Here is a 27,813-nt window from a genome sequence, read left to right as displayed (position 1 = left end):
GGCAGGGAGGTGGGATTAAGGGGAGCTCAGGAAGAGAACACAGTGGTAGCAGTTGCTGAGTTGTCAAGATAGGTTCTGATGCAGTGAATACAAATGGGCATACTCAGTATTCATTGAGAAGCATGATTGTGGTGAAAACTGGGCTTGTGGTAAAGCCCTTTGCATCCCTGTCCCAGCTTTATTTATTTATTTAAATCCAGACCTATTTATACTGCCTTTTCCTTTTACTGCCATAACTAGAGATTTATCAATGACTGGCCTGGAACTGTGTGTGTATTAACTAAATAAATCACATGCTCTCAGCTTCAGAGGATGACAGTGGCAAAACTCTGAACAAATCTTGCCAAGATAGGTTTGCCTTATGGTCACCATAAGTTGGAAATGACTTGAAGGCGCATGACAAGAACAAATGACTGACACCTTACCTTGTTAGCGTGACAGTATAATTTAATATTTTTCATTCCCAAATGTGATTTACATACTGAAGCTTGTACAGTTGGTCCCCCATATCTATGGATTCTGCATCCATGCATTCAACCAATTTTTTTCATGTCTCCTCCTCTTCATTTCTCTCTACATACATTGTGGTATTCACAGTATGTTCATTATCAAAAGATCAAGGTCAAGGGCAGAGAGGACTTGCAGTCACAGATGTCTCTCTTTGAGTTTTGTTGTAATGCTGTTTGTTTTCTTTTTCTGGATGATTTTTGAAGCACCTGTGATAGTAAATTCAGAGACTGAGAAGAAAATGGGAAAACCCAAAAGTAATAAAGCCTATTTTTGTTTTTGGAAGATGCTCAGGAGAGTCTCTTCTGCAACATGGCTTTGGCTGACACAGGACTGTTACAGACAGGCCACAGAATCTCAGTCTTGCTCCTTGCCTGCTTCAGAGTCCTCGTTCCTCTGTAGTATGTAAAAGCAGCTAGTCTACATTTAGAAATACATGAAATCATAAAATCATGGCTTGAAAAATGAAACTGCTTAACAAAGTTTAATGAAGGAAAAATAATATGCAATTAGTCTTAAATCCCATCCCATTTTTCTAGCGTTTTCTGAAAATTAGTGTTTTCTGTACCTACTTTGTATTTCAGAGGGGACTACGTTCAGAAAGTGCTTTAAAGGCTTTTACTATTTTGGTTATTTCCTCTGTTTTCATTTTTAACTGGTTACTTGCTCTCTTAAGATAGCAAAACTGACATACTGGATTTCATGCCATCTTCTAAAGCTGGTTTTACTCCTTTCCTATGGCACCTGAAAGGTTGTGCTGGAAATAAAAGCAAGGTGATATTGCTAACCCTCCAAATCCATGACCAGACTCAATAAAGATAGAACCTCAAGGATCCATACCTTTATTGGCCAGCCAAAATGCTCAATGTGCTTGTTGCAAGGTTTAGAAGCTCCATGGGCTTCTTTATCAGACAGGATGTTACAAACTACAGGAGAAAAAACCCGAATGGAGATGTTAGTCAGATGTTTGCATGTTGTTCGAGTCTTTAGTAAAGATGTTATGATAGGGAGGATATTTTTTTCAGGCAGGCTCCTCCTCCTTCTGGCCGTGCAGCAATAGGGAGATTTTCAAAGTCCAGGAAATTTAAAATCCATTTGCATCTCAACAGGGACCTCTCTTTAGCAATCCAATATGTCTCCATTCCAGTGAGGTCAAAGGCCTCTTTGTAGGCAGAGAACAATGGATTCCTCAAGAAGTCTCCATGTTTTTGCATCAGGAACATTTTGGTAATGTAGAGGTAAAACATGCAAATTCAGTCTAAATTTAAGAAGAAAAAATTGTTTTACCTTGGTTAAAGTCTCAGTCCACAGGCTGTATTGTTGCAGCTACAATATAGTATCTCACAATACAGAAAACACTCAGGGGTAGCTGTGTTGGCCATTTAACAAATACAAACAAAAATCCATAAGTGATACCTTTATTGGCCAATCGAAATGCACAATACTGTATACTTGTTTGCAAGCTTTTGAAGCTCCATTGGCTTCTTCATCACCTCAAGGGTGTCATTCTTTTTTAGAGCCTATATATATATATATATATACATACATACAGTATATATATATATATATATATATGATTCCACTTCCTTGAACTTGAACAAAAAGTTCCCACTCTCCTGAGCTGTTTCAGAGAAAGTCAGTATAAATCTGAGAGCACATTTCAAGAGCACGTAGTATGGCATCCTAATTGGAAAGGAAGAAGGTTCAGTTCTGCTCAGGTCTTGGTTGCGAGGCTGTTTTTTGCTTTGAGTTCCATGATGGATGAAAGAAAGGCTATAAATATAACAAGAAGAGAAACAAACAAGCTTATGTTGACTTCACACCTCTTCTGTGCCCATGGCAGCGCCTTGCTTGTGAATTTTTGTCTGATTTTATGGGCATAAGAAGAAAATGAAATTCTGCATGCTAATTATACTTCTTGAAGGTTCTGAATTGTGCAGCCTGTTTATAGTAAGGTTATAATTGCTACAGAAACAAAAAGAATATTTGTTTCAAGTGTAGCAAGGGGTTGGTCACAAACTGACTTCAGTTCTATTTTCAGATAGATGGTGGTTCCATATAAAAAAATTATAGACTAGTTATTTTCCAGTTTACTGCCTTGTGGGTTCCTTTTCCAATGGATTTGGATGCTAAGGAAACCCTATATTTCTGCTACACAATCTATGTATAAACCTCCAACTTTTCAGATTTAAAATAGGGACATAGATGTGAATGTGTAAGGAGTATGGCAGTCAATCCAAGGGAACAGTGGAGTATAAACGTTATTAATGAAATCTTTATGTTTATATATTGTATGAAGGGAAGCCCCAAATTAGTTAATTTTATACACACACACGCACGCGCACACACACACACGCATGACACATACTTATGTAGAGGGATCTTGTAGACTTTGAGACTAACTGAAAGAAGTTGGCAGCGTGAACTTTCATAGACTTTAGTCTGCTTGCTCAAGCATTTGAGGAAGTAGATTGAAATCTATGAAAGCTCATGCTGCCAACTTCTTTCTTTTGGTTAGTCTCGAAGGTGCTACAAGATCTCTCTACATAAGTATGTGTCATGCGTAAACACAACAAATGTATGAAAAATCCTGAACAATCTGTTATCTTACAGAAACAGCTTACTCCACATGATCCCACTCATTCTCGTTCACACACACTCTTCCTGAAGACCTTTGGGTGTAACTACTTGGAACTACAGTAGAGCTTTATATTTTCCTCCATCCCAATAACAATCTTCAAGAGCAAAGTTGGAGTTGACAGGCTGGTTTTACTAATGGTTGCACTTACTATTGCTAGGACTGGAATAAAGCTATTCAATACAACAGCCTGCCAGTGCAAAGCTGGATTAACATGTGTCTGCCAAACCAGCTTTGCTTTTGCAGATTGTTGAGTAGTTTTAATGCCAACAGTATGGAGCAGAATTGATGGGTTGGGAAGGAGGTTAAAAACATAATTCAGCTTTGCTCCTGAAGACTGCTTTTGTTTTGCCCCCATTCCAGCAATATTGAGGGAAGGGAAATCAAGACAAAAATAGAGGCTAGGAAGGAGATTGGAGAGAAGGGAAGGGGGGGGGGGGGGGAAGTGAAGAAAACCAGGAGCTTGTAGGAAAATGGGTAATGACCATAAAGACTGGAAACAGATTGGAATGGAAGGGGAGAGAAGGTGCATGAAGGAGAGACAGCAGCTCTGTGTAAGAGCTCCCACAGGTGTACTTTCTCCACACCTAGACTAGAATCATAGCATTGGAAGGAGCTTTAGAGGCCATTGAGTCCAATTTCCCATAAGATGCAGGAAATACAGCTACAGCATCCCTAGCAGTTAGCTGTCTAGCCTCTTTTTGAAGACGTCCAGAGAAAAAGACTCCACCACCTCCCTAAATAAATGATTCATTGTCAGATTGTTCTTACTATCAGGAAATTGCTTCTAGTGTTCAGTTGAAATCTATCCCCCTTTAACGTAAAATGATTACATCTGGTCCTACGCTCTGGGGCAGCAGAGAACAAACATATTCCTTCCTCTCAGAGACAGCCCTTTAGATATTTAAAGAGAGCAATTATATAATCTCTTTTCACCAGGCTGGACATGCCCAACTCCCTCAGCCTTTCCTCACATATTTTGTTCTCTATACCTCTTGTCATCCTTGTTGCCCTTAAACTTGCTCTGACTTATCTATATCCCTAAAATTGAGTATCCAGAACTAGACCTCAGACTTCTTGCGCCCCACTTTTTTAAAAGAGATGTGTGGGCCCAGTATCCTCACCACTATAGCATCTTTGTGAGCAAACCAGCGTGATCTTGACTGTTAGTTCTTCCACTTACATCTCCTTTAACAGAGACTAAATACACTCAGCCCCCTCACTTCTTAAAGAATACATGATGCAAAAACCAAACAAAACCAGAATACTTTTTGTAGGAGCAAGACACCTTTCTGGTCAATCTGATTTTTCAGGGACAAGTATGTTACAGAAGAGATCAGGATTTCCCAAGAATGTAAAGTCAGTATTTTGGAAGCTGCTGAGCTTACTATTTTGTAGTATGAACTAATAGTGCACCCAACCTAGAACATCATCTGTCTTCTGTGGCTGGACATGGAAGGAAATCAACAGTACAGAGCAAATGATACATGGGAAGAAATTGGCTGTAGTTAACTGATGTTCTCACAGAGGAATTGAATGTAAAACTTTGAAGATCCACTGGGGTTCCACAGATCAGAGTCTGAAGAATACCATTCCATGCAAAGGCTTTTCATTGCTCCTTTAAGATAAATGATGGTTATTTTAAAATGGATCTGGTGTTGTGGAATGTCTTTGGCAATTTAAGGTTGAGAAATTGAAGAAGCAGAATGAAGAAGTGGGGAAAGCAACTTTTCTGTATTAATAAAATCAAAACAAGATATTTCTCCTTAAGCTCTTCTTAGCGAGAACACTGCAGTGTGTTTATTTCATGTGACCATGAGAACAGGCAGACTTTTCTTGGTGTGGCTGGAAAGTTGCATCTTTTCTGACTGGAATGTTTTCTCCTTGTTTGCTGATAGGTTCCCTTACGTAATGATACTTTTCTGAGACTGTAGGTTTAAACAGAAAAAAACTATTGTATATTCTGGAATTGTTATGGCTATATTTTACTTGTGTGATAATGAAAATGCATTCGCTCAAGTACTTTTCTTTGGTGGTTCATAAATTTTTTGCATAATTTGTGGTGTCAAAGTGAAATATTTAGGTCATTTTTGAGCATTAAAATTCTTTTAATTTGGACATTTGCTGAGGATACTAACAGCTGGTCCCCTCACTCCAATCAAATAATGGTTAATCTAAGCAGGAAATGGAATACATTTCAGGGATGGGAAACACTTACTAGTATCAGAGCTCTCATTATGTTATCCAGTCAAATATATGAAAATAATACAACACCATTGGAAAGAATCATCAAAAAGATGATAAATGAAGACAAAAGTATCATTGGGCTTATATATAGAGTGATATTATTAGAGTATCAGTTTAAAATCATAGATATTTTGAATGGAGTTCGGGAAAGAGATTTAAATTTAACAGGGGAAGATATACAAGTGTGGATACAAGGAGTTAAGAGAAATAAGCATACTAGAATAAGAGCATACTAGAATAGAATTAATAGAGCGATGGTACAGGACTCCTTCTCAAGTAGCACATTTTAATAAAAAATATCAGCTAAATGTTGGCACTGCGGTGGGTCCAAGGGTTTCTACATAAAAATGTGGTGGGATTGTCCATGTGTTCAGAGGTTTTGGAGTGAAGTGTTAAAAGAGATGAATAAAATTATAGGTAAGGATGTTCATTTAAATAAAGAGAAGTGTATAACATTAAATTTGAAGAAAAAGGAATGAATAATAATGAAGAGAAAGCTGTAAAGTATATATTAAAAACAACGCAGGCGGCAATATTATCAGGATGGAAATATAGTAAAAATTGGAACTTGTCCAAAGTAGGCAAGTATTTGGCAGATAATTTGCTGTTTGATATTATTAGGGATAGAAGATTGAAATATACTGGAGAAAGGAAGGTGGCAGCTTCGAACTTGGGCTGGGAAATTCTGCTTTAGGAGGTTAAAGGGAATGTGGAGTACAAGGAAATCAATAATGTAATTAAATCATATCCCACATATTAAATGTAAGTTACTAATTGTTAATAGTTTACCAATTCTATACTCTTATCAAGCTGTATGGTAGTGGGGAAGGGGGCTTATGCAACACTGTTTGTATATATGTAAAAATAATTAAATAAACATTTAAAAAAAAAAAGTCATCCAGGGAGATCTAATCTAGCATACATCTAATGGAGGAGTGAGGAAATCACAGTCCATCAGCTATGTGTCACCCCCCACCTTTGGGACCTCTTAAGCATCCTGCAAATTCTGAGAGCTTCTCAACCCTCCCAGTAAAAAAATTAAATAAAAATTGATGATATTTTTGAGATGTTTGATCACCAAATGCTTGAACCCCCTTGTATTCTTATTTTTGTCAGATACCTTCTACAAATGACAAGAGAAAGATTCATGATAATCACTTTTGTTTACCATTTTGAGAGGGATTCTAGAATCATACAATCGTAGAGTAGGAAGAGACCGCAAAGGCCATCCAGTCTAACCCCCTGCCATGCAGGAACTCTGAATCAAAGCACCCCTGACAGATGGTCATCAAGCCTCTGTTTAAAGACCTTCAGGGAAGGAGACTTCACTACACTCCGAGGGATTGTGTACCACTGTCTGAAGAAAAACAAATATTTTGGTGCGCTGGCTGGGGTCGGTGGAGATTGGCCCCTATGCAGTTGCCTATTCCTGTCTGTTGTATGTCCAAAATTATTAAGTTACTGAAGTGAATATGAACAGTACCTATTACGTTGTTATCTCTGTATTTTATGGCACAAACCAGATAATAAAATAAAGAAAACTATAAGTTATATCTTGCCTTTTGTTACCGCAATCAAAGTGGCTTACAACCTTTTAAAAATACAACAATATACAGTATACAATTTCCGCCCCTGCAGATGATTCTGCTGAGATTGTAAGCTTGTGCTGGAGTTTTTAGCATCTGCTTTGTAATGAAGCATATGGAGTTCAAGATGCTACAATTCAATTGTTCATGCACATGAGGGATGCCAAGGGATATATTTCATTGGCGCCAGAGCAATGTTACCTAAGGGCTTTATTTTGAGGAGGGGAGAGCAGAGATATAAGATAATAGTGGCCTTGAGTTCAGTCCTATGGACTGTCTATGGGCCTCAAAGAAGGATAATGAAATTTTAGCTAGAAAAATGTGTCCCTTTTCTCCTCCCTAGATTTTTTGTTGTTGATCTTTCTGGAATTGTTTAACTTCCATGAATTCCACATTCACTTTGTATTTTACTTTGACTTCCACTTTGTTGCAACACTGCCTCATTCTTACCACATTGGATGCTATTGCTGTAGCTGTTCGGGCTCTGTAGCTGAGCTCCCAAAGGTAATTTCAGCAACCTTAACCAGCTTTTTTTAAAACCAAATTCATAAGCAATTTGATTGTAAAAGGTCATCTGAACAAGACTTAGCAGCTGTTGATTATTGCAAAGTTGTTCTATTATGTTCAGAACCCCCCCCCCCAAGAGAATCACCTGCTTTTTAATCTGCTTCTAGTAAACTTGCCACTGCAAACCCTGGGAAGCATTCTGTAAATTCAAGGCATAATTAATACCTTAAAACTGTTCTGGCTTCTTTGGATCAAGGTCTGCAGAAGTACAGACCTCTGTTGTTCTCTGGAAAGCTGCAGTTCACTTCCTGGGAAATCATGATCTTGTAGGTGAAGTTTGATGTAAGTCATTCAAGTACAGCAACAGACGATGAAGCAGTTCTCTGGAGGGAATGAATTGCTATCAATACATGGCAGGAGAAAGTCCAGCCTTACTCATAGCAGCTTTCAAAAGGTAACCCAAGATGTTGCCTCCTATCAGCTATACATAAATTAGTAGACCTTGTGGAAAACAAAATTAGGGACTTGAAATCAGAAAATATAGTATTCTTTTTTTGACAATTTGATGATACATTGGAAGACTCTACGTCATTTCAGCTTCTTTTCTACATCTTTGTTAGACATGTGACTGCCATGTATATGATGATTTGTTCTCTTTTTATGAGTGAACATACTAATGGATGTTCTTGAGGATCAAAGGCTGAAAGTATTTGCTCTTGAACTGTCCCAATAGCATTAATGGAATAGTCAGAGTTGAGTACAGTAGTTTAAGGGACAGAACTGGGCTTTGTTCTCCATATTACATGTGTAAAAGCTTGTATGGAATCTATGGAGTCTTGTCTTAAGGAAAACCTAGGCAATTTTAGGACAAAATATTCCATGTAATTTGACTCAGAAAACTAAGTCTAAAATGAACTTTGAGCCTATATTCAGCTCATTGTCTTGAGAATGATAGAAGAATGATAGAAGTTAATGTTTTGGTCATCAAACAGTGTATGAAGAGAATATTACTTTAGTTTAAATTATTTTATCTTAGAAGCTTGCTGAAGTCCTGCAGTATTTATAGTTTCATCTCCATGCCTTTGTTCTCTCTTGTGGTGTTAGGTTCGTCAGCCTATTGATTGCACTAAGGATAGAATTAATCATGGGGAGGAAGCTGGACTTATCTAGCTTGACTGATGATGAAGCTGAACATGTCCTTCAGGTAGTCCAACGAGATTTCACCCTCCGCAAGAAAGAAGAAGATAGACTGAGGTAAGACCTGTGGAATATATAGAGATTTTGATGGATGCATTTCATATTGTTACTGTCTATAGTTTGTAAATACATGTGATTATCTAGGCATCAGGTAATTTTTCTGTCTTTGACAATAAGGACAGTCACATTCTTGTGGGCTTTGGTACTGACTAAAACACTGAATCTTAATGCTTTCTGAAATCTAGTATATGAATATGGATGCAGTGAAAATCAGTAGTCTACGGTGTACTTATACACACACACACACACACACACAAAATAATAATACAAATCACAGTAGATACTAACAAATCTATCACTGAGCCATAGACTTTTTTTGTAAATGTAATAGCTCCTCCATATTTTCTGCAGGGCCCATGAATCTCTTTTGTGATAGTTCAGAACATGGGTGCACACATTGAGAGAGAGAGGTTGCTGGTTTTCACTAAGCTTTCCTAACTGACATTTAAATTACTTTCTTTATCTAGCTGTGTTATGTCAATATGCACTGAATTGCTAGAAGACTGTAATGTTTGCAGCACTGATGGTAACATACAGACTTTAAAATATTATTATGCAGTCTTTGCAAATGGTGTGTGTGTGTGTAAATATAAATGCTGTACCTGTTCAATATGCTAGCACTCAATTCTTAGCCCCCAGAAAAATCATTGGGTTGTATTTGTTTCCTTTATTTGTTAAGTGCCAATGTAGGGCAGAAATAAGACAGTCTTGAAAATGGCAGTATAGGATCCTCTTCAGATTTTGTTGCTATTTTATTGTCTTTCATGGAACTGTATAAATGTTTATTATGTCTAGAGAATACAGTATATTTTGCTTTGTGTTTTTTTTCTTTTTATATAACACTGCCTATGTTATGAAATGATATAGTAGAACAGGGTGCCCAGAACTGTTGTTAAAAGGAACTGCTGTTGCAGATGGGATAATAGGTTGATACAGGCTCTTGATTTTCAAATTGTGAGGATGCTGCAGTATGAATATGAGTGGATGAACTCTGGATCAAGGACTGGCAGCATCAATCAGCTCTCAAACCCACCCCAACTGTTTATGAATATGCTTATTTATTTATTTTTATTCAAGGCAGTTTCTAATTTGGAAGAATGGTGTGTAATAGCACTGAATGTTTATCAAGTTGTCTGCCACGCCAAAGGCTACAGAATTGCCATTTTAAAAAAAAAGCATATTTGTCTCTTACATGTAAAATGTAAGATTGTTCACATCCTTTTATGGCATTTCATAAATTATCTATAAATGATGTGGGAGTAGAAGGATCAGAAGGAATTGCATGAAATTCATAAATTGACTCATTCCTCCATCAAAAGCATATTAAACTATGCTTGAGACACACAGGGAATTTGTGGGCTATGTGTAGCTGTATTTTTTCCCCATTTTGAGTGGAAAGATAATTGAAGGATGTTCAGAAAGTATATGGAGCCTGATCCACTAAGATCCCAAGATAAGCAAGATTCAGTGTGCCAAGATGACAGTTTATTGATTATATACAGGTAATAAGTGGGTGCAGAAGCAAGAATGATGCAAAGAAAGTTATCACATGTTCCTTTAGCAAATGAAAGCAGAGGCAACTGAGTGTTTGTCTCTGGGACCATAGAGTTCCATAGAGAAGAGAAAGGAATTCATCCTGAGTGCAGGTATTACTGTATATATCCGGTCATTTCCCATATCATACAAGTTATTCTGATGCTTACAGATGGAGAGAGAGATCTCTCACCCCTTATAAAATAACCCTATGCTGCCCAACAAAAAAAGGGGGAAAACCAGTTGCCAGTTGTTATATTAGATAATGATCAAGAATTATCAGAAGGAGGCTAGTATGGGTAGCAGCTAAAGGAATGATTATATATGAGCTACTCTCAGTTGGTACAGCTTATGAGGTCCCTAAGGGTAAATGACAACTAGAAAGGACTGGCTATACTAAACTATACTCTAGTCATTATATGGGGCAAACTGCTCTCTATGCTCCAAATCATCCTTTTGGTGTCACATCTACTACAAGGGGCCAGTTTATATGAAATCCAGGATGGTATAGGAGGTAGAGTTTTGGACTGAGATGTGAAAGATCCAAATCCCCACTCAGCCTGAAGTCTTGCTGTGTGATTTTTAAGCCAATTACTGTACCTTTGCTTAACAAAAGGCTGTTGTGAGGGTAAATGGGGGGGCATTATGTATGCCATCCTGGTCTTCTTGGGGGAAGGGCAGAATAAAACTGTAATACATAATCATATGAAAGTTGTTTTAAATTACTGTACTGAATCTTTAACAAATTTGGATGTTTACAAGACTGTAATCTGTGACTAAACCACTGTCTGGCAGTGACAAATATTTCTTGTTGCTGTAAATGACCTCATAACACTTTCATTGCATAATATAGCATAATGGGCACTGACATAATATAAAAAGCCCAATGGCAGGTTAATGGTTATAAAGAACAAGATGGCTCCAGAAATATATAGCCGCCCCTCTTAACTCGCGGATCTCAGATCCATGCCTTGAATATCCATGGAGGGACGACATCCGCTATTTTCTGTCATATGCACCCAGGCTGCACACATGGGGGCTTGCCCCATTCAGGCCTATGAGGCTTGAATATGCACAAGCCTCTATTTTTGCGGGAGAGTCCGGAACGGATCCCCGTGAAAACAGAGGGCCAACTGTATTAGCAATCAGATTAAAATATGTGATGTATAATTGTTAGATCACATCTTTCTGGGATTAAAGATGCAATGATGAGAGAGAAACAGTACCCAGCTCTGATGGTTATATTTTGCATCTGTGCATAAGATTCTTCCTTAAAATAGACTTCTTGATGTTCTATACAGTTTCTCTGGTACATAAAATACCAATATTTTTTCAGCTCATTTTGTATTTTAGTGTTTTTGTGGCTTAATTTTACATCAGTTAGTTCCCATTGGCTCTGTAATTAATCAGAATGGAGACTGCAGTTCACAAATTACAAGATTATGACTTGGAAGGGCAGCTATGAACAAACTAGACAACATCCTTAAGTGTAACAATGTATCATTGAATATTAAAGTCTGAATGGTTCATACTATCGTAGTTCCAATTCCTATGAAAGGTGGACAGTGAAGAAGGCTGATAGGAATAAAATCAAATCATTTCAAATTTGATGCTGTTGAAGAGTTCTACAGATAGTGTGGACTGATAAGACAAATGAGACCTAGATCCAGTCAAGTCTGAACTCCCCCTAGAAGCCAAGATTACTAAACTGAGACTGTCATACTTGGACAGATCATTCGAAGACATGACTCTCTAGAAAAGAATGATGCTTGGTAATGCAGAAGGCAGTAGAAAAAGAGGAAGCCTGCATTCCAGATTGATAGACTCAGTAAAAGAAACCACAGACCTGAATATGCAAGAGGTTGATGATAGGGTGTCTTGGAAGTCTTAGGGTCAAAATAGGTTGAAGCTGACTTGATGGCAGTTAACAAAAACAAAATTCCCCTACAGAATTCTTCCCTTATTCAAAAGCCCCAGTGTTGTGGAAAAAAGAAGGAAGGGGAAAAGAGAATGTAGCAGCACTTTAAGACTAGATGGTTTTTATTTTTGAATGAACTTTAATGGAAATAAGCCCACTTCTTCAGATGGTTGTAGAGTGATAAATGTTCAGGTGGAAAGCATATATACACAGTTGTGGGAGTGGGACTGAATGTAAGAGAATCCTGAAGGATGCAAATCATGATCCTTGCCATCAGTTTTCAAAAATACAGGTTTTTCAGATCTTTACAGTGATCAATTAGTGTTGCTGTGTGAAAGCAATACATCTGTTTTCCAAAAGTCAGTTCCTCGGGTAAGAAGATTTCTCTCGTTATAGCAGTGAGGACTCTTGTTAATATATGTAATACACCATGAAGCCATTTTCTTTGTTCATACCTCTGTTAATGGATTGGAATTTGTAAATATAATTCAATTCATCTGTTTCTCCTTCTAGTCTTCCTTTCTAATTTCCTTGTTAAAGGGCTGCAGTCTTTATATTTATTTACTTACTGTATTTATACCCCACTCCTCAGCCAGAAAGGCTCTCAGAGCGGCTTACAGATAGTTAATTAGACATTTCTCTACCCTCAGGCTTACAATCTAAAAAAGACATGACACAAAAGGAGAAAGGAATGGCAGTGGGAAGGGGAATAAGTGCAGCGGTTCTTCTTTCTCTCCGAGGTCTGGACCATGGCAGATGGACTAGAGGGAGGGCTCACCTTCTTGCTTTAGGCTGATGAAGCTGGCCAGTCTTTCTCTTCCTCTGAGGCCAGATGATATCAGATGGCAGAGAGGGAGGGCTTGTCTTCTTACTTTAGGCCAGGCCTGGTGGGGCTGTATGGCCTTTATCTCCCTCTGAGGCTGGATGAATATCACATGCTGTATGTCCAGGAAGGCTGAATTTTTCTGCAACTGATTTTGGGGTATTGCCATTTTTAATGTCAGTTTTGTGTCCATTTATTCTCTTGCATATAGACTATCGTGTTTGACCATTGTTGAGTAAAGAATGACATTGATGGTAAAGGATGCCATATATCACATTGAAGGAAGAACAAGTAAATGTACCCTTGATGTTGTGAGTGGCCCCTATAATATTGTTCCCAGAGTAGATGCAGGGACAAAGTTGGCATTTGGATTTGTGGCAGGGGCTTGTCCCTGTATTGCTCTCCCATGGTCCCATTCACACTACGAAACTAACCCAGTATGAAACTGGGGCTCCTTGATGACCTTTTAGCACTCACTTATCAGCCTGTTTGATGTTTAACCCACTGCTCAAAATGTGCTTCTGACTTCTGTAAATTCAATGGTCTCCTAGGAGAAGCAATGATCCTGGGCATGAGTGGACAATCTCATGCTATTTACCTTATCTGGAGATAATAAATAATAATAAAATTTTTATTTTTATACCGCCCTTCCATAGATCAGGGCAGTTCACAGCAAATATCAATAAAACACAACATATACATTCAGGTTAAAACAATTACACAGCAGCAAAATAAAACAGAATAAAACCCCCGTTAGCCAGTCCTCTTTGCCACAGAAGAGGAAGGGAGGCCCACTGGACTTTGGTCAGGGAATGCCATCTGAAATAGAAAGGTTTTTAGGTCCTTTCTAAATTGGGTCAGGGAGGTGGCCGAGCGGAGCTCTGTGGGCAGCATGTTCCAAAGGGCCGGGGCGGCGATGGAAAAAGTCTTCCTCGTGGTAGAGGTCAACCTAGCCCCTGGCACCCTAAGTAATTGCTGCCCAGATGTTCTGAGGGTGCGGGACAGAATGTACGGGGAGAGGCGGTCCTTCAGGTATCCTGGGCCCAAGCCATTTAGGGCTTTATAGGTCATTACCAACACCTTATATTGTGCCCGGAAGCGAATAGGCAGCCAATGCAAGTCTTTAAGCATCGGTGTAATATGGCTGGCCCTGGAAGTTCCAGTGACCAGCCTGGCTGCCATATTCTGTACCATTTGTAGCTTCCGGGTTTGGTATAAGGGTTGCCCCATGTAGAGTGCGTTGCAGAAATCCAATCTCGAGGTTACCAGAGCATGTACTACCGTTTCAAGGTCCCTCTGGGCCAGGTATGGGCACAGCTGGCGAATGAGCCGAAGCTGATAACAGGTGTTCTTGACCGTCGCATTCACCTGAGCAGTCAGGTGAAGCGACGAGTCAAGAAGCACCCCCAGACTGTGCACGGAGTCCTTCACAGGGAGCGTGACCCCATTCAGGACAAGTGGAACTACCGCCATTCCTGGACCAGGGGAACCTATCACCAGTACCTCCGTTTTCTCTGGATTCAATTTGAGTCGGTTTTCCCTCATCCAGCCCATTACTGACTCCAGGCACGCCACGAGAGGAGAGACGCCATCCTCAGTCACTGCATCAGTCGGAGACATAGAGAAGACTATTTGGGTGTCATCAGCGTTCTGATCTCTAGTTATCTGTTAATTAGCCAACTATTCTGTGGTTTAGCTTCCGCCGTCTCAAAGTCCTAAGTATAGAGGTCAAAACCGCCATGGTCTTCACCTGGTATTCTGAGTTTGGGGGTTTGTAAGCTGTGCAGGTGTCTCAAACAGCTGCCACTCCCTGGAAATCTGATGTGAAGAAATGGCTTTGTCTGTCTGTTAACCTGTTCTCCCACATCTTTGTTTGCTTTTTATATTTGTAAATAATTTAATAATTGCGCTGGAACATCTCAACACTCAGAGTTATTGGGGGAATGTTGTGAGATGTATTTGGCTATGTTGCTGACAAAATTAATTTTGATAACCTGTCTCCAATACATTTGTTGACTTTGACAAGATATTAGATAACCTTTGGAGAACATGTACCGGACTGTACTCAGTTCTGTATCATGCAGCACTTTGTGTATGTAAAAGATGACAAATATTTAGGCTGGGTTCTCATGATGTTGTGGAGCTGGAGAGTGGTGTAATTACCCTCATTAGATGGTTCCAAAGAGAGACTGAATGTTCATCTCTCAGATGTTTTGGCCATGGCCTGTTTCATTGGCGGGGACTGGACTGGATGGCAGAGCCCCTCCCAACTTCATAGTTACATGGTTCTAGAAACAACGTTCACATGGCTTGGTCCATCACCATAGTACTGTTTCATGTAAACAGAAGCCCCATCAAGAGGAACATTAAAAGCTTACTTCTTATATTACCCTTCTAATGCACCCATACAGTAGTGTAAGAACGGACTGCTTCTGATCTGGTCCACATAAGTCCTCTTTATGGATATAGAGAGTGGGTTTAAAACAGTGGCCATTAAAAATTGTTCCCACACTGCACCTGTAACATGAATCCACTTCCCACCTGCATTAGTCAGTAAAACTACAAAGTAGATATAAAACCTTTTGCATAGTGATTTCCATAGCCTCATATGCTCTCTTTCTTGGAGCAGCCTGTCATTTAAAAGCTTTCAAATTCTTCAGCTTCCTAAAGCAAATGTAGTGAGAAGAAAGAGAGAGCATGTGCGGTTCTTTTGCATGCTTTTGAGGTCAATAAATTTGAAATAAAGCTGTTCTTGAGGAATATATAAACCTTTTCCATGTAATCGATGGATGAAAATACAGTTCACCTCTCTTTTTTGCAGGGGATCTGTTCCGGACCCCCTCACAACAATGGACCCCCTCACAAAAATGGAGGTTCGCATATATTCAAGCCCCATTGGTTTGAATATAGGCGCAGGCATGTGGGCTTGGGAGTGCACAGGTGTGTGTCCCATTCATTCACTCTCTGTTCATCCCTCGTGCATAAGTGAGGGGTGCGAGTTCGAAGACCACGGGAACGGAGGGAGAACTGTAATACATTTATAGACTGTTACAGTTATCTCAAGTTTTTAATTTTGGTAATATCCTAATCCTTACATGAAGGATTAGAAAATACATGCTATGAGTTGAGATAGTTCTACCAAAAAAACTATCAATAATTACAAAAATACACAAGGCTGAAAGTGAAGTGACCCTCTGATACACTCTTCTGTAACAGACTACAATTTATAGGGCCCATTCACACTTACTATTTTGTACTGAGGGGATCCAGGGTCTCCTTGGTGATACCATCCTGAATTGATCAGGCTCATAGTTTTCACTATGTTTTCCACAATCAAATTTTCTGTTGCCCTTCACACTTAAACAATGGTGGCGGCGGCGGTGGTGGTGAGGGGGGCCAGGAGGAAGAGGAGGAAGAGCAGGAATGTGGCAACTCTGGGTGGGGGTGGGGAAGAGGAGAAGGAGGAGGAAGAGGCAGCAGTGGCGGAACAGTGGCCACACGTTAGTTTTTTGTGGGGATTTCGGGCTATATGGCCATGTTCTAACCCAAAAAACCCACAAAAAATCTATGGATGCCGGCCATGAAAACCTTCAACTTCACAGTGGCCACACTCTTTCAGCCTCAGAGAATAGCTATGGCAAAACCCTTCTGAAAATTTTTTGCTTCCTTTCCAACTTATGACGACCGTAAGGGGAAGCTGTCATGGGATTTTCTTGGCGGGATTTGTTCAGAGTGGGTTTGCCATTGACTTCCCCTGAGGCTGAGAGAATGTGACTTTTCAGTTTTTATCCATGTCTCTTTTACAATCAAAAGCATTCAGATCAGTAGAGAAGGTAGAAAATATTCACAAATATTGATGCAAGTCCACACAAGGCTTTTTATAGTGGAATGGTAGTGGGTTAGCATCAAGAACCAAGGAGCCTTTCCACACTGTAAATATTGCTATTCCTTTTTCCTCCTGGTGAAATCCTAGGTTTTTGCACCAATTTGTCAACCATTTGTCAACCCAAGTCATGGTATTTGGGTGGTTGTTTTTTTTTTTCCCTCCCTAGGGAGAATTATCCCTTTTGAAAGTATCCTGATTTAGGGATCAGATGGGATATTTGGGAAATGCTGAAGGTGAGTACCCAAGCTTTAACTCAGCCTCCCACACACACTTTAATTGGGGAGAGGGAAGCAAATACAGTGTACTCCACTAGCTTCTTCATCAGGCAACTGTGTTAAAAATGATACTGGAATAAAAATGGCAATGTTAGTCATAGCCCTGCTTTTGGTCAAGATGTTTAGTTGTTGTCCTCAGTTCAGATGTTACGGAAGGATATTCATGCAGGTGGGCCATGTGAGTGTTCAGTGATCCAGTGTAAGACACAAATATTAAATTCCTTTTGCAACACAAAAAGCTACTGCCTTTGAGATTCAGTTTGTCTCAAATCTTTTGTGAGGCCACAAACCCCCTTGTTAGGAAAAGAACACTGAATTTCTCAGGAAGCCTCAGGAAGAGTTTTAGGTGTTGTTAAGGTAAAACATTCCAATGCAGTCTCAGTTTAAAAGAAAAAGATGTTTTTCCTTTGTTCAAGGTAAAAGCCTGAAATAGTAAAGTCCCATTTCATTGGCTCTCTTTAGAATTCCCCAGTTGTCAGCTAAAATGCAGGATCTTTCTTTGTTCAGAAAACTTATCCTATAGCCATTTTGGCCATATAACAAAGTACAATATCATCCAAAATCTATACAACAGTTATACTTTTCGTTGGGTCAACCAAAATGCACATTATATGTGTTGCGAGCTTTGAAACTCCACTAGCTTCTTCATCGGGCAAAAGTGTTAAAAATGATATGCTATTGATGTGGTTGAATTCTGTTCTGTGACAGGAAGTACAATAATACCTGCCTCTTATCACAAAATAAGATTGGTCAGCTTTTGAGTAATTTTGTGAACTGTCAATAATTCGGGGCTGTACTTTTATTAAAAATGTTTTAGTTGCTGCTAATTCATGCAGTATTTGAGTTGGGAACTTTAGATGTTTCACAGATGACTTGAACTGCACCCACATGCCTCCCATATAATACTGATTTTATGTGCAACTTATAGTAAGAAGCTGGAAGTGTTTCCTTTAACTATTCCTACCAGAATAGGGGTGGGAGTATTCCTGTGGTTCTGTGTCTACCAAATGACTCATTCCTGCACCCATACATAATGCTCTTAATACACAAAGGTGGGCTCAGCAGCTCTCAAAAGAGGGTAGGGAAAATGAAGTTCTAGTTTACTTTGTAATCTAGAACAATGTGTTAGCATTATGGGTGACTTAATGACTTCACTGAAGGGCAGGAAGTGGTGGCTGGTGATTACAGTTGAACATAATTACAATTTTCAGCATAATTTGGTAGCTAATTGTATGCCAACAGTCAAGTGATGCATAAGGATTTGCACATTAAAAACGTATCTGACTTTTTAAAAAGCCATCTGGACCCAATTTCTTCATTCTTCAAATCTAATAGAGATGTTTGCCCATTAGTTTCAAAGCAATAGAACAGATGATTTTGCAGAAAAATTTACTGTGTTCCAAAATTCAGTTTGCAGTGTGACTTGTTGGCATGGTCATTCATCAAATAAACCCCACTTGTGTCAGTAATAGAATTATATTATTACTTGCTGTAAAGTGTTTTCAGAATTATTATTTAATAATAATTAAATAAAGTTATTATTTATGGTTAATGTTTGCCATGGTAACTCGTTGGGTGACCTTTGACAAGTTACACTCTCTCATCCTCTGATGATGGCAATGGCAAGCCCCTACTGAGGAAACTTGCCAAGAAAACTTCATGATAGGGCCACCTTAGGATCCCGAAGTCAGAAACTACTTGAAGGCACACAACAACAACAAATATTTAGAATTATGGATGAACATTGCCAAAAACAATACCTTTGTGGGATTTTGAAGACTAATAGATTTGCTTGGAGGTAAAGCCCACTTCCTCAATGAGCAAGTTAGGAGCAAGTTTCAGCAATACAGATCCAATCTTGATTTACAGTCATCCCTCCATATTTGCGGATTTGATATTTGCGGATTTGATTATTCACGGATTTCATTATGTTCTCTCTAGGACTGTCTAGGTCCTCCAGTGCAACTCTGTGATCAACTTTAACTAAAAGTTGCACTGAAAGACCATTTGTAGCTACTCCAGTGCCATTTTATGGTCAGTGTATGTTGGACATTGACCACAGAGTTGCACTGGAGGACCTAGAGATTCCTACAGAGGTGTCCTCTCAGGTAAAAACTGTGTTTTTGTTATTTGTGGTTTTTCCATATTCACGGGGGTCTTGTTCCCCTAACCCTCGCGAATATGGAGGGACAACTGTAGTCCAAATCAGTTCGCGTCTGATTCAATCCAAACCAGACGCCAAATCTAAACTGAGATTCATATACTGTACCATATTGATGGTCCCCCCCACCTCTCATTGACAGACATTGGAAGACCAAAATGGCTATAACCTTTGGTTTTTTGTAACATACCTGAATTATATTTTGAGACATTATGGACCCTAAAGAGAGGACTCTGTATGCCAAATTGCAGATAGGTGGCTTCAATGTTGGCTTTTTGTTGCTGATATTGTTGCTAAGTACATTTTAAAAATGTGCTCCCTCTCAATTAACAACAGCAGCAACAACAAAAAGATACAGTTGGCCCTTCTTATAAACAGATTTTTTATACATGGCTTCAAGCATCCACAGTTTGAAAATATTCCCAAAAAAGTATAAATTTCAAATATCAAACCTTGATTTTCCATTTTTTATTAGGGACACAATTTTACTATGTCATTATATTTAATTGGACTTGAACATACACAGCTTTTGTTATACATGGGGGTCCTCTGTATAGGGTAATCCTGTAGCAATGAAGTGGACTGGAGTTCCTTTATATCTTTTATGCAGAAACAGACTAAGAACATTTTTTTTTTTAAAAAAGGAATATACTTTGGTTAAGTCTTGCTGATTCATGCCATTTTTGTCCCTGGTGTCTGTCCTCATATTGGGAGCTCCTTTGTACATCTCTAAAAGCAGCTCCAAAATTTAAAGTTGAAGAATTGCATTAAAGGGAAGCCACAAACCTGAGTCTTCACAACCTGAGCAGGACTGTTGATAAAAGGGTGACTTGGAGGTCTCTCATACATAGGGTTGCCATAAGTTGCAGTTGACTTGAAGGCAGTTAACAACAACAGCAGCAACAACAACAACATCCTGGAAAGGCAGGTAGTGATGCTTTACAAAGGTGTCTAGGTAATTGAACAGAGTAGAAACAACACTAAATACATCCTTTGCAAGCAGAAATGGTCCCATTACCTCCCCCTCCACACACACAGCATTCCAGAGATTCAGAACTGAAGTACTGGTGCAGTGTGTAGTACAGCAAAGACAAAATGAGACGGTCAGAATAGATGTTTTTCCCTGAAAGGCAGTAAGCTGGTCAATGGGCAGGCAGAAGTAGTTGGCAAAGGAAATAGCTTGAGCAGATTAAGAAATTGAATAGATCAGTAGAGACCTAAATAAGGTTTTTCAAGGAACTATTCTAGGGTGTCACAGGCCCCTACTTTTGGGCGGCACTAAGCTCCATCCCTTAAAAACACCCACAAGATGTGAAGTACAGTATTGAAAAGTATTTTTTAAAAAGAGGGATATGGAATTAAAGTGGAATGAAAGCGGAATAAAAAGGGGAAGAATGTATAAGTATTTCACATACTTGGAACATTATGCATTGAGTACAAATATATATGTACATTAGGAAAAATAATAGATATGTACTTAAATATTGAATTAAAAACACAGGTATGTACATGTAAATGTATACATAATTATGTAGAAACAATGTAGTGTTTGCATGTCTATTTGAACGTTTGTTTGAAGATCTCTTGAGTTAACCAGGTACTGGTTTGTAAGTCATTGACCTATCCAAATCACAGGATGTCACATAATGGGGATATAAAGAAAAGCCGTAATGTAAAATCAATATTTAATCATGGATATCATCTGTGTGTAGTGCCTGGTCTTCCTGTCCTTACAGCAGGGACATTATTCATTTTTTGAGATGATTAGCACGAATGAAACTATGCAAGAACAATTTCCATGACTTGGAGCTCTGAGGGCCTTCTAAATTTCCATTTCTGTTTCAAAGGTAGTACCCCAGGTCTGGGCGGGCAACAGGATTATCATATCTATCTAGAATATTTCTGGAATTACAAGATAACACTAGCCAGAACCAGATGCAAAAGACACACACTTAGAATTAAAGAACAGGATGTCCCTGAGTACTAAGCTTCAAAATTTGTGTTCAGTTCCAGAACTGAATTCAGTTCAAAAATACTCTCCTAGTTATGTCAACCACTCTCTATCAAACTAATTTAGAGTGAAGTCTTAAGTGGTCAAGATATCCAAGGACTTGCTTGAGCAGATACCAGGCCAGGGTAGGCTAAATTGAAGGCAAACTCTTTCAAGTCTAGAAGTGCTAGAAATTATTTAGGACTGCCGTAGCCTCATCTTAATTCTGTGCTGTTGCTTTATGACTGAGGAGATTCACGTCTTGCATAATAGCTCCTTCCTTATCACATCCCTTTGTTGACTCTTTTGTCACCAGAACTTAGCCAGGAGACTGCTTTGCCAGCAGATACTTGAGATCAACTTTCAGAAGTGGATACTGCCAGCAGAATTGGATTTTGTTAAAACAAGATTATGCCTAATCATAATCCACTACAGCTGTCCCATTTTTAAAGGGAGGGTTAATAATAATAATAATAATAATAATAATAATAATAATAATAATAATAATAATAATTTATACCCCACTGTTCAGCCAAAAGGCTATCAGGGCGGCTTATTTTTTTTTAATTAGACATTGCGCTGGGTTGTGCTGCTAAAGGGAAAAATCTAGTTTTGTTTATATTTTTAATTACCGGTAGTAGGATGTTAAGAAACCTGATTTATTGTGCATTGCTTAGAGATCCAACAATAGATTTGAATCTACTTTCTTTATCTTCAGAGTTATTCTATATTAACCTATCAAGTAAATGGCATAAGAATATAGTATATAAATATTATTTTCTCATGATTCTAACCACATATACTTGGGAGTAAGTAAGGGAGGTTTTTCTTAAGTGTGCCACTTAAGAAGTTGAATTCTGTAATTTGAATTCTACAGGGCCCCTGGATGCTCTCCTCTTTAAAACCCCACTTGGAATTGACATCTCTTAATAAAATAGAACATGTGGTCACCATATCTATTTTCTGTAAGTTGGTTTATGATTTTTATTGTCTCTGAGATGTTCTTCTGGGTCAGGAAAGGGTAAACTGGCAGGACTTTAATATTAGTAAGGGAATGGAGGACTGTATGGGATTTTTTTATCAAGCCTGAGAGACTTGGAACAGCAACCTCATATTAAATTTTGATCCTTGTGACAGATGAGTGCTATCTCATTGCTAGTTTCTATAGCAATAAGGAGCTATTCGCGGGGGGGGGGGATCTTGATGAAGGAAAATTATGAAAATCCTTGGTAATGCATTTTGGAGAGCTTTTATTAACATCATAATCTCCAGGAAGAATTGCATATTGCAGCTGCAGAATAGTCAGACCTCTCTCTGTTTTACTGTTTGTCCTGGATTCTAGGGTTTAATAGCATTGTTTAACAAAGTGGTTTCAACAATAGAGTTTGGAGCTCTAGATTCAAACCTGTTCTGTATTGGCAACTATTCACTCAGCTGCTTTGCTTTCTTGCCCAGGTACTCTTTCTCAGCTGTCCAAACATATGCCTGACATAATGCAGCATCAACAAAAGCAGGATATTGCTAGAAAGAAGAAGAAGAAAGCACCAGTTAGCTCTGCATTCAGTTGTGCAGCTAGTCTTGAGTTCAGTTCATCATTGTTATTTATGCCATATTTTTAAAATTGCAGAGACCAGCAGGGAAGCCTCTCTACATCTAATTTGTGTTCTGGCCTTTCTCCATCTAGAACAGTTAGGTGTATTAACTACAAATGCAGAATTTGCATGAGGATGGTCCTTTTAAAGATACATTTTTCTGCATTGGTATCTGCCTGTTACAATGCAACAATGGCAGAGAAATAAAGACAAAAGGTTGCATATTACTGAGTTTGCAATGTACTAAAATACAGATCTTAGAAAAACCAGTTTACAAATTAGTGTGTTGTTTGGGGATGTTGCTTTTGTATCTTTACAAAGCGTGTTGTTGCATGCCTTTAAGTTGTTTACAATGTATGGGGACCCTAAGGTAAACCTACCATGGGGGTTTCTTGACAGATTTCTTCAGAGCAGGTTTGCCATTGCCATCCTTTCAGGCTATGAGAGTGTAATGTGCCCAAGGTCATCCAGTGAACTTGGGTATGTCAGGATTCAAGCCATGGTCTCCAGAGTCATAGTCTAATGCTCAAACCATGCTGGCTCTCTTGCAAAGCTACTATAATCTTTACAGTGGTTCAAAATCTGATAAAAGTCTTCTATATGTCAGAAGATATGCAGGGGTAGCTGTGTTGACCATTTAGCAAATTCAATCAAAAATCCAGCAAACAGTGATACTTTTATTGGCCAACCGAAATTCACAATATACTTGTTGCAAGCTTTCAGAGCCCCACTGGATTCTTCATCAGAAAAAATGTTACAACCAAACAGGAGAAAAAATTGGAGATGTTAGTAAGATGCCTGCATTTTGTTGTTTCATTCCTTAGTTAAGATGGTATGAGGAGGGTAAATTTTTCATGTTGGCTCCTCCTTCTCGCCATGTGGGAATTGGGAATTTAACAAGTCCAGGAAATTTAAAGTCTATTTGCATATCAACAGGACTCTTCTCTTGCAATCCAATCTGTCTCCATTCCTGTTGGGCCGCCAGAGGCCTCATGTAGGCAGAGGACAATGACTTTTTCAAGAAGCCTCCATGGTTTTGCATCAGGAGTAATTTGGTAGGTGTAGAGGTAAAACATGCTAATCCAGTCCAAATTTAAGAAGAAGAAAAATTGTTTTACCTTAAAATATCAGGTTCATGTTGCTGGAGGGCTCAGCAGGTATTCTGATGGGATGCTTTTATTAAGGTAAACTGTGGAGTAAAGAATGGGACTCACTTGTGTTAGCCCTGTTCTCAGAACTATGTTCTCAGGAGATTGCCACACTCCACTGTTCAAATATTAATTTCCTTGCACATTTAAATTTTAAAACTTCTTTCCTCCTACAGTGAAAAATAGATATGTTAAACACTTATATAGAAAGTATTTGTAACAAAACAAAACATCAACCTCTGAAAGAAAATAAGATATGAGACCTAGGAGTAGATTATTTTGTGGAGCAGAATAGATTGTATGTTTGCTGCTTGTAGTGTTCTTGAAATTATTGTACAGACAATACTTACTATTTACAAAGAAAAGGGTTAGAGGTTTAAGCTGTGCAGAATATGAGACATATGAGAATGTTTGGTTTGTCTGTGGAGGGCAAGGTTACTGTTGTGAGTAAAGAAGTACTCTGCAAAGATTTTATGTATAAAGGGAAAGGGATTTTGGAAGAGGAATAAGCAGCCAGGGATGGGGAGTAATGGGGTTGGTGGGAGGAACGCAGGGACTAAAAGTGCGAGGTGGGGGAGAGAATCCTGAAAATACTTAAGCCTTAAGGAGAGGGGGTTAGAAACAAGAATGGGGGAGATGCCTCAGGATCTTGTCTGTCATCTGCCTTTTCACACTTCTTGCCTCCCTCCAGAATGAGCAAATGAATAAATACACCACAATCCTAAATAGGTCTACTCAGAAGCAAAATTCATTGGGTTTGCTAGGACTAGCCTCAAAAGATGGTAATGGCAACCCCTCTCTGAAGAAACTTGTCAAGAACACCCTAAGATAGGGGTGCCTTTGGAGTTTGGATTTCTCTGTTCCAACTTTAAACATTGGTCTGTACTGTTTCTGTCAGGTCAGTTTTAACTTTTAGAATGGTAGAAAGGTTAAATAATAGTGGAAGAAAAAATACAACCATTAATGTGCTGAAATTCTATATTTAGAATGTAAGTTAGAGTGGTTTGCATAATTAAAATATTTTAATAATATGCAAATTAGGTGCCCAGATTTTAAGAAGTGGAAAATGGCAACCTGAAGTATATAAGATGCCTGGAACTGCAAACTCCAATAGAAACTGCATGATCTAAGGGCTTGTCTACACTGATGAAAATTTGGCCTCACCTCACAGTCACCATGAGCTGGACATGCAACGTTCTTGACGATTCACAGGGAAGTCTCTCTGAATTAAAAAGAGCCTGGTGGTGCAGTGGTTCAATGCCTATACTGCAGCCACTGACTCACAAACCACAAGGTTGTAAGTTCAGTACCAGCTGGGGTCTCAGGCTCAATTCAGGCTTGCATCTTCCTCAGGTTGCTACAGTGAGTAGCCAGATTGTTGGGGGCAATTAGCTTACACATTGTAACCACTTAAAGAGTGCTTAAGTGCATGGATAAGGAGTATAGAAATGTACGTGCTATTGCCATGAGGTGAGCAGTGAGGGACTAGGCTGGGCTACTGTCTCCCTCTTCTCCCCTGCCTAACTGGCACCTTTATTTTTTTACTCTTTTTTACTCTTCCTCCCCTCTCTTCCTCCCCTTGATCAGCATTGTGTCATTCTTGTTTTTATGTCAGTGAATGGAACTTGCACATTACCCCCCCCCATCATTCACTTGCTTGGTTGTGTGGAGATCTGCAGTGTATGTATGGGGGGATGTGCAGGAGGGAGTATGTGAAATCGCCATTCACTGACATAAAAACAAAGATAACACAATACCGATCAGATGTGGGGTGGGAAGAGGGAAGAGTTAGCCCAGTACAACCCCCTTACCACTGATCTCATGGCTGGACATTTTCTTGAATAAAACATGAAATACCATTTTATTCTTTCTTTTGTGCTCATGTGTGCATGTGTATATGTGTGTACATTTAAAATCCACTCATTCACTCGCTGGGGCGGCAAAAGGGGATTAGATAGGAAGGCATCCAATCAGAGTGCAAAGGTGGTCTATGTTGATAGGCAGCCAATAACACCTTGATAGATTGGTGTATGCTGGGAAGGCACAAAACTGAGTTCATCAGGGGGAAATGTGTAGTCGGTTAAGCTGAATTCACCTCGTTTTGTCTGTTAAGTGTGTGTTGTTAATGAGTCGCTGCAGGATCACTGTAGACCAGGAAAATGTGAGGTGAAGCTGATTTTTTCATCAGTGTAAACATCCCCTAAGAAAAGCTGTTGGAGTTAAATAAAGAAAAATACTAATAATGCACATGTACAATCCCTGTGTGAGCCCTGTAATGTTTGCAGTAAGTTCCACTGTGAAAGAACCATTGGTATTATTTTCGAAGCAGTCGTTGCTTTTGAATGATTTTGTGCAATCAGAATTTTTAAGTTACAGACGTGCTGCTTTCTTGAGTTCATAACCCTTTGCCCATGAATAAGGAATTCAAGGCATTTCTTCCACATTTTATGGTTGATTTCTATCCAGGATTTTTCTTTGGAACTGAGAATAACAAACCTATTGTTAACAGAATTACTTTATTAGGAGTGAAAGTAAATGCGTCAAGAATCTCTAATCTTGTCAAAGAAGGCTTCCTTCCTCCATCCTCTGAAAAGTACTTTATATAAGATGTCTGGATCTCTAAAATCTAGTAGAAATTGCAGGCTCTAAGTGAAGCTATTGGAGTGAAATGAAAAAGTACTAATGATGAACATGTGCAACCTCTGTGTGAGCTTTGTAATTGACACATGGTATTTCTTGTCTAGATATAATTTCTCCTCATATTTGAAATGCCCTTTTTAAAAGCAAAGAATTACTGAGCCATTATAATTTTTGTTACAAATCCCTTCAGATTTATCTAACTTTTTTTTTTCAAAATCCAGTGCTCAAATGTGGAAACAGTATTAAAGATGAGGCCTAACACTCTGATTTTAAAACAAATGAAGTAGTATTCCATTTTAAAAATGTAAATAAAATTTGCCAATATGTATGCAGTTCTTATAGATTTATACCTCTTGAAGGTTGGATTGGCAATCCTATTTACATTTTCATTAACCGAAAAAGACAGCGTGGAAATGCTATGCGATATGTTTATTTTTTTCTCACATAGTTGTCAGAAATCCTAGCTTTTACAATATTATAATTTTTCTGTCCCCCCCCCCACTTCATGCACTTCTCTGACCTTTGCATAATTTTATTGCTCTTGTTATTTGACAATGAGTTAATTTTTAATGGAATTATTATTGTTATTGTATTTTGTTGATGCATTTTGTATGTGTTTTTATTGGTTTGTAATCCTGCCTCAATCCATCTGGGAGAGTTGGGAAAATATAAATAAAATAACAACAATAATGCACATAAAAAGGGCCACAATGTACAATACATGTCTAAATAGCTTGATCTGGTACTTTTCACTGAATATGCTAATATTTGAAAGCATTTTACGCTGAAAGGCACAATATTCAGTTACAGGATAACAAAATGAAATTATTTGAACCATTAGTTAGAACTAAAATGTCTGTTCGATGCCAAGAAACTATTGCCCTTATATAAATAAGGCTACCTTTCCACTTTCCACTTGATGAACTGAGCCAAAATGGTGGTAGAATTTTAATTATTTGAAATTAATTATTTGAATTACTGTCGTAACTCCTAATATTCCAAGACATAATTCAACAGAAGAATGCAAGCACGCTGCTCTTCATTGGAAGCAAATAATAATAATAATAATAATAATAATAATAATAATAATAATAATAATAATAAT

The 27,813-nt window shown here is 38.6% G+C and overlaps 1 protein-coding gene across 3 annotated transcripts in view; it reads left to right on the top strand.

Moving 5' to 3' along the window:
• The window catches only part of LOC121933205 (myosin VIIA and Rab interacting protein), a 183,247-nt gene that overhangs the window by 10,357 nt on the left and 145,077 nt on the right, over nt 1-27,813 (top strand). For all 3 annotated transcript variants that reach the window (XM_042472614.1, XM_042472615.1, XM_042472616.1), the window contains exon 2: nt 8,590-8,739. In XM_042472614.1, the coding sequence (XP_042328548.1) occupies nt 8,630-8,739 (110 nt within the window). In that variant the 5' untranslated portion in view covers nt 8,590-8,629. The remainder of the gene's footprint in view (nt 1-8,589; nt 8,740-27,813) is intronic.

Source organism: Sceloporus undulatus, chromosome 6, assembly GCF_019175285.1.
Source record: "Sceloporus undulatus isolate JIND9_A2432 ecotype Alabama chromosome 6, SceUnd_v1.1, whole genome shotgun sequence".
Taxonomy (NCBI): Eukaryota; Metazoa; Chordata; class Lepidosauria; order Squamata; family Phrynosomatidae; genus Sceloporus; species Sceloporus undulatus.
This window is presented reverse-complemented; position numbering and strand designations above follow the sequence as displayed.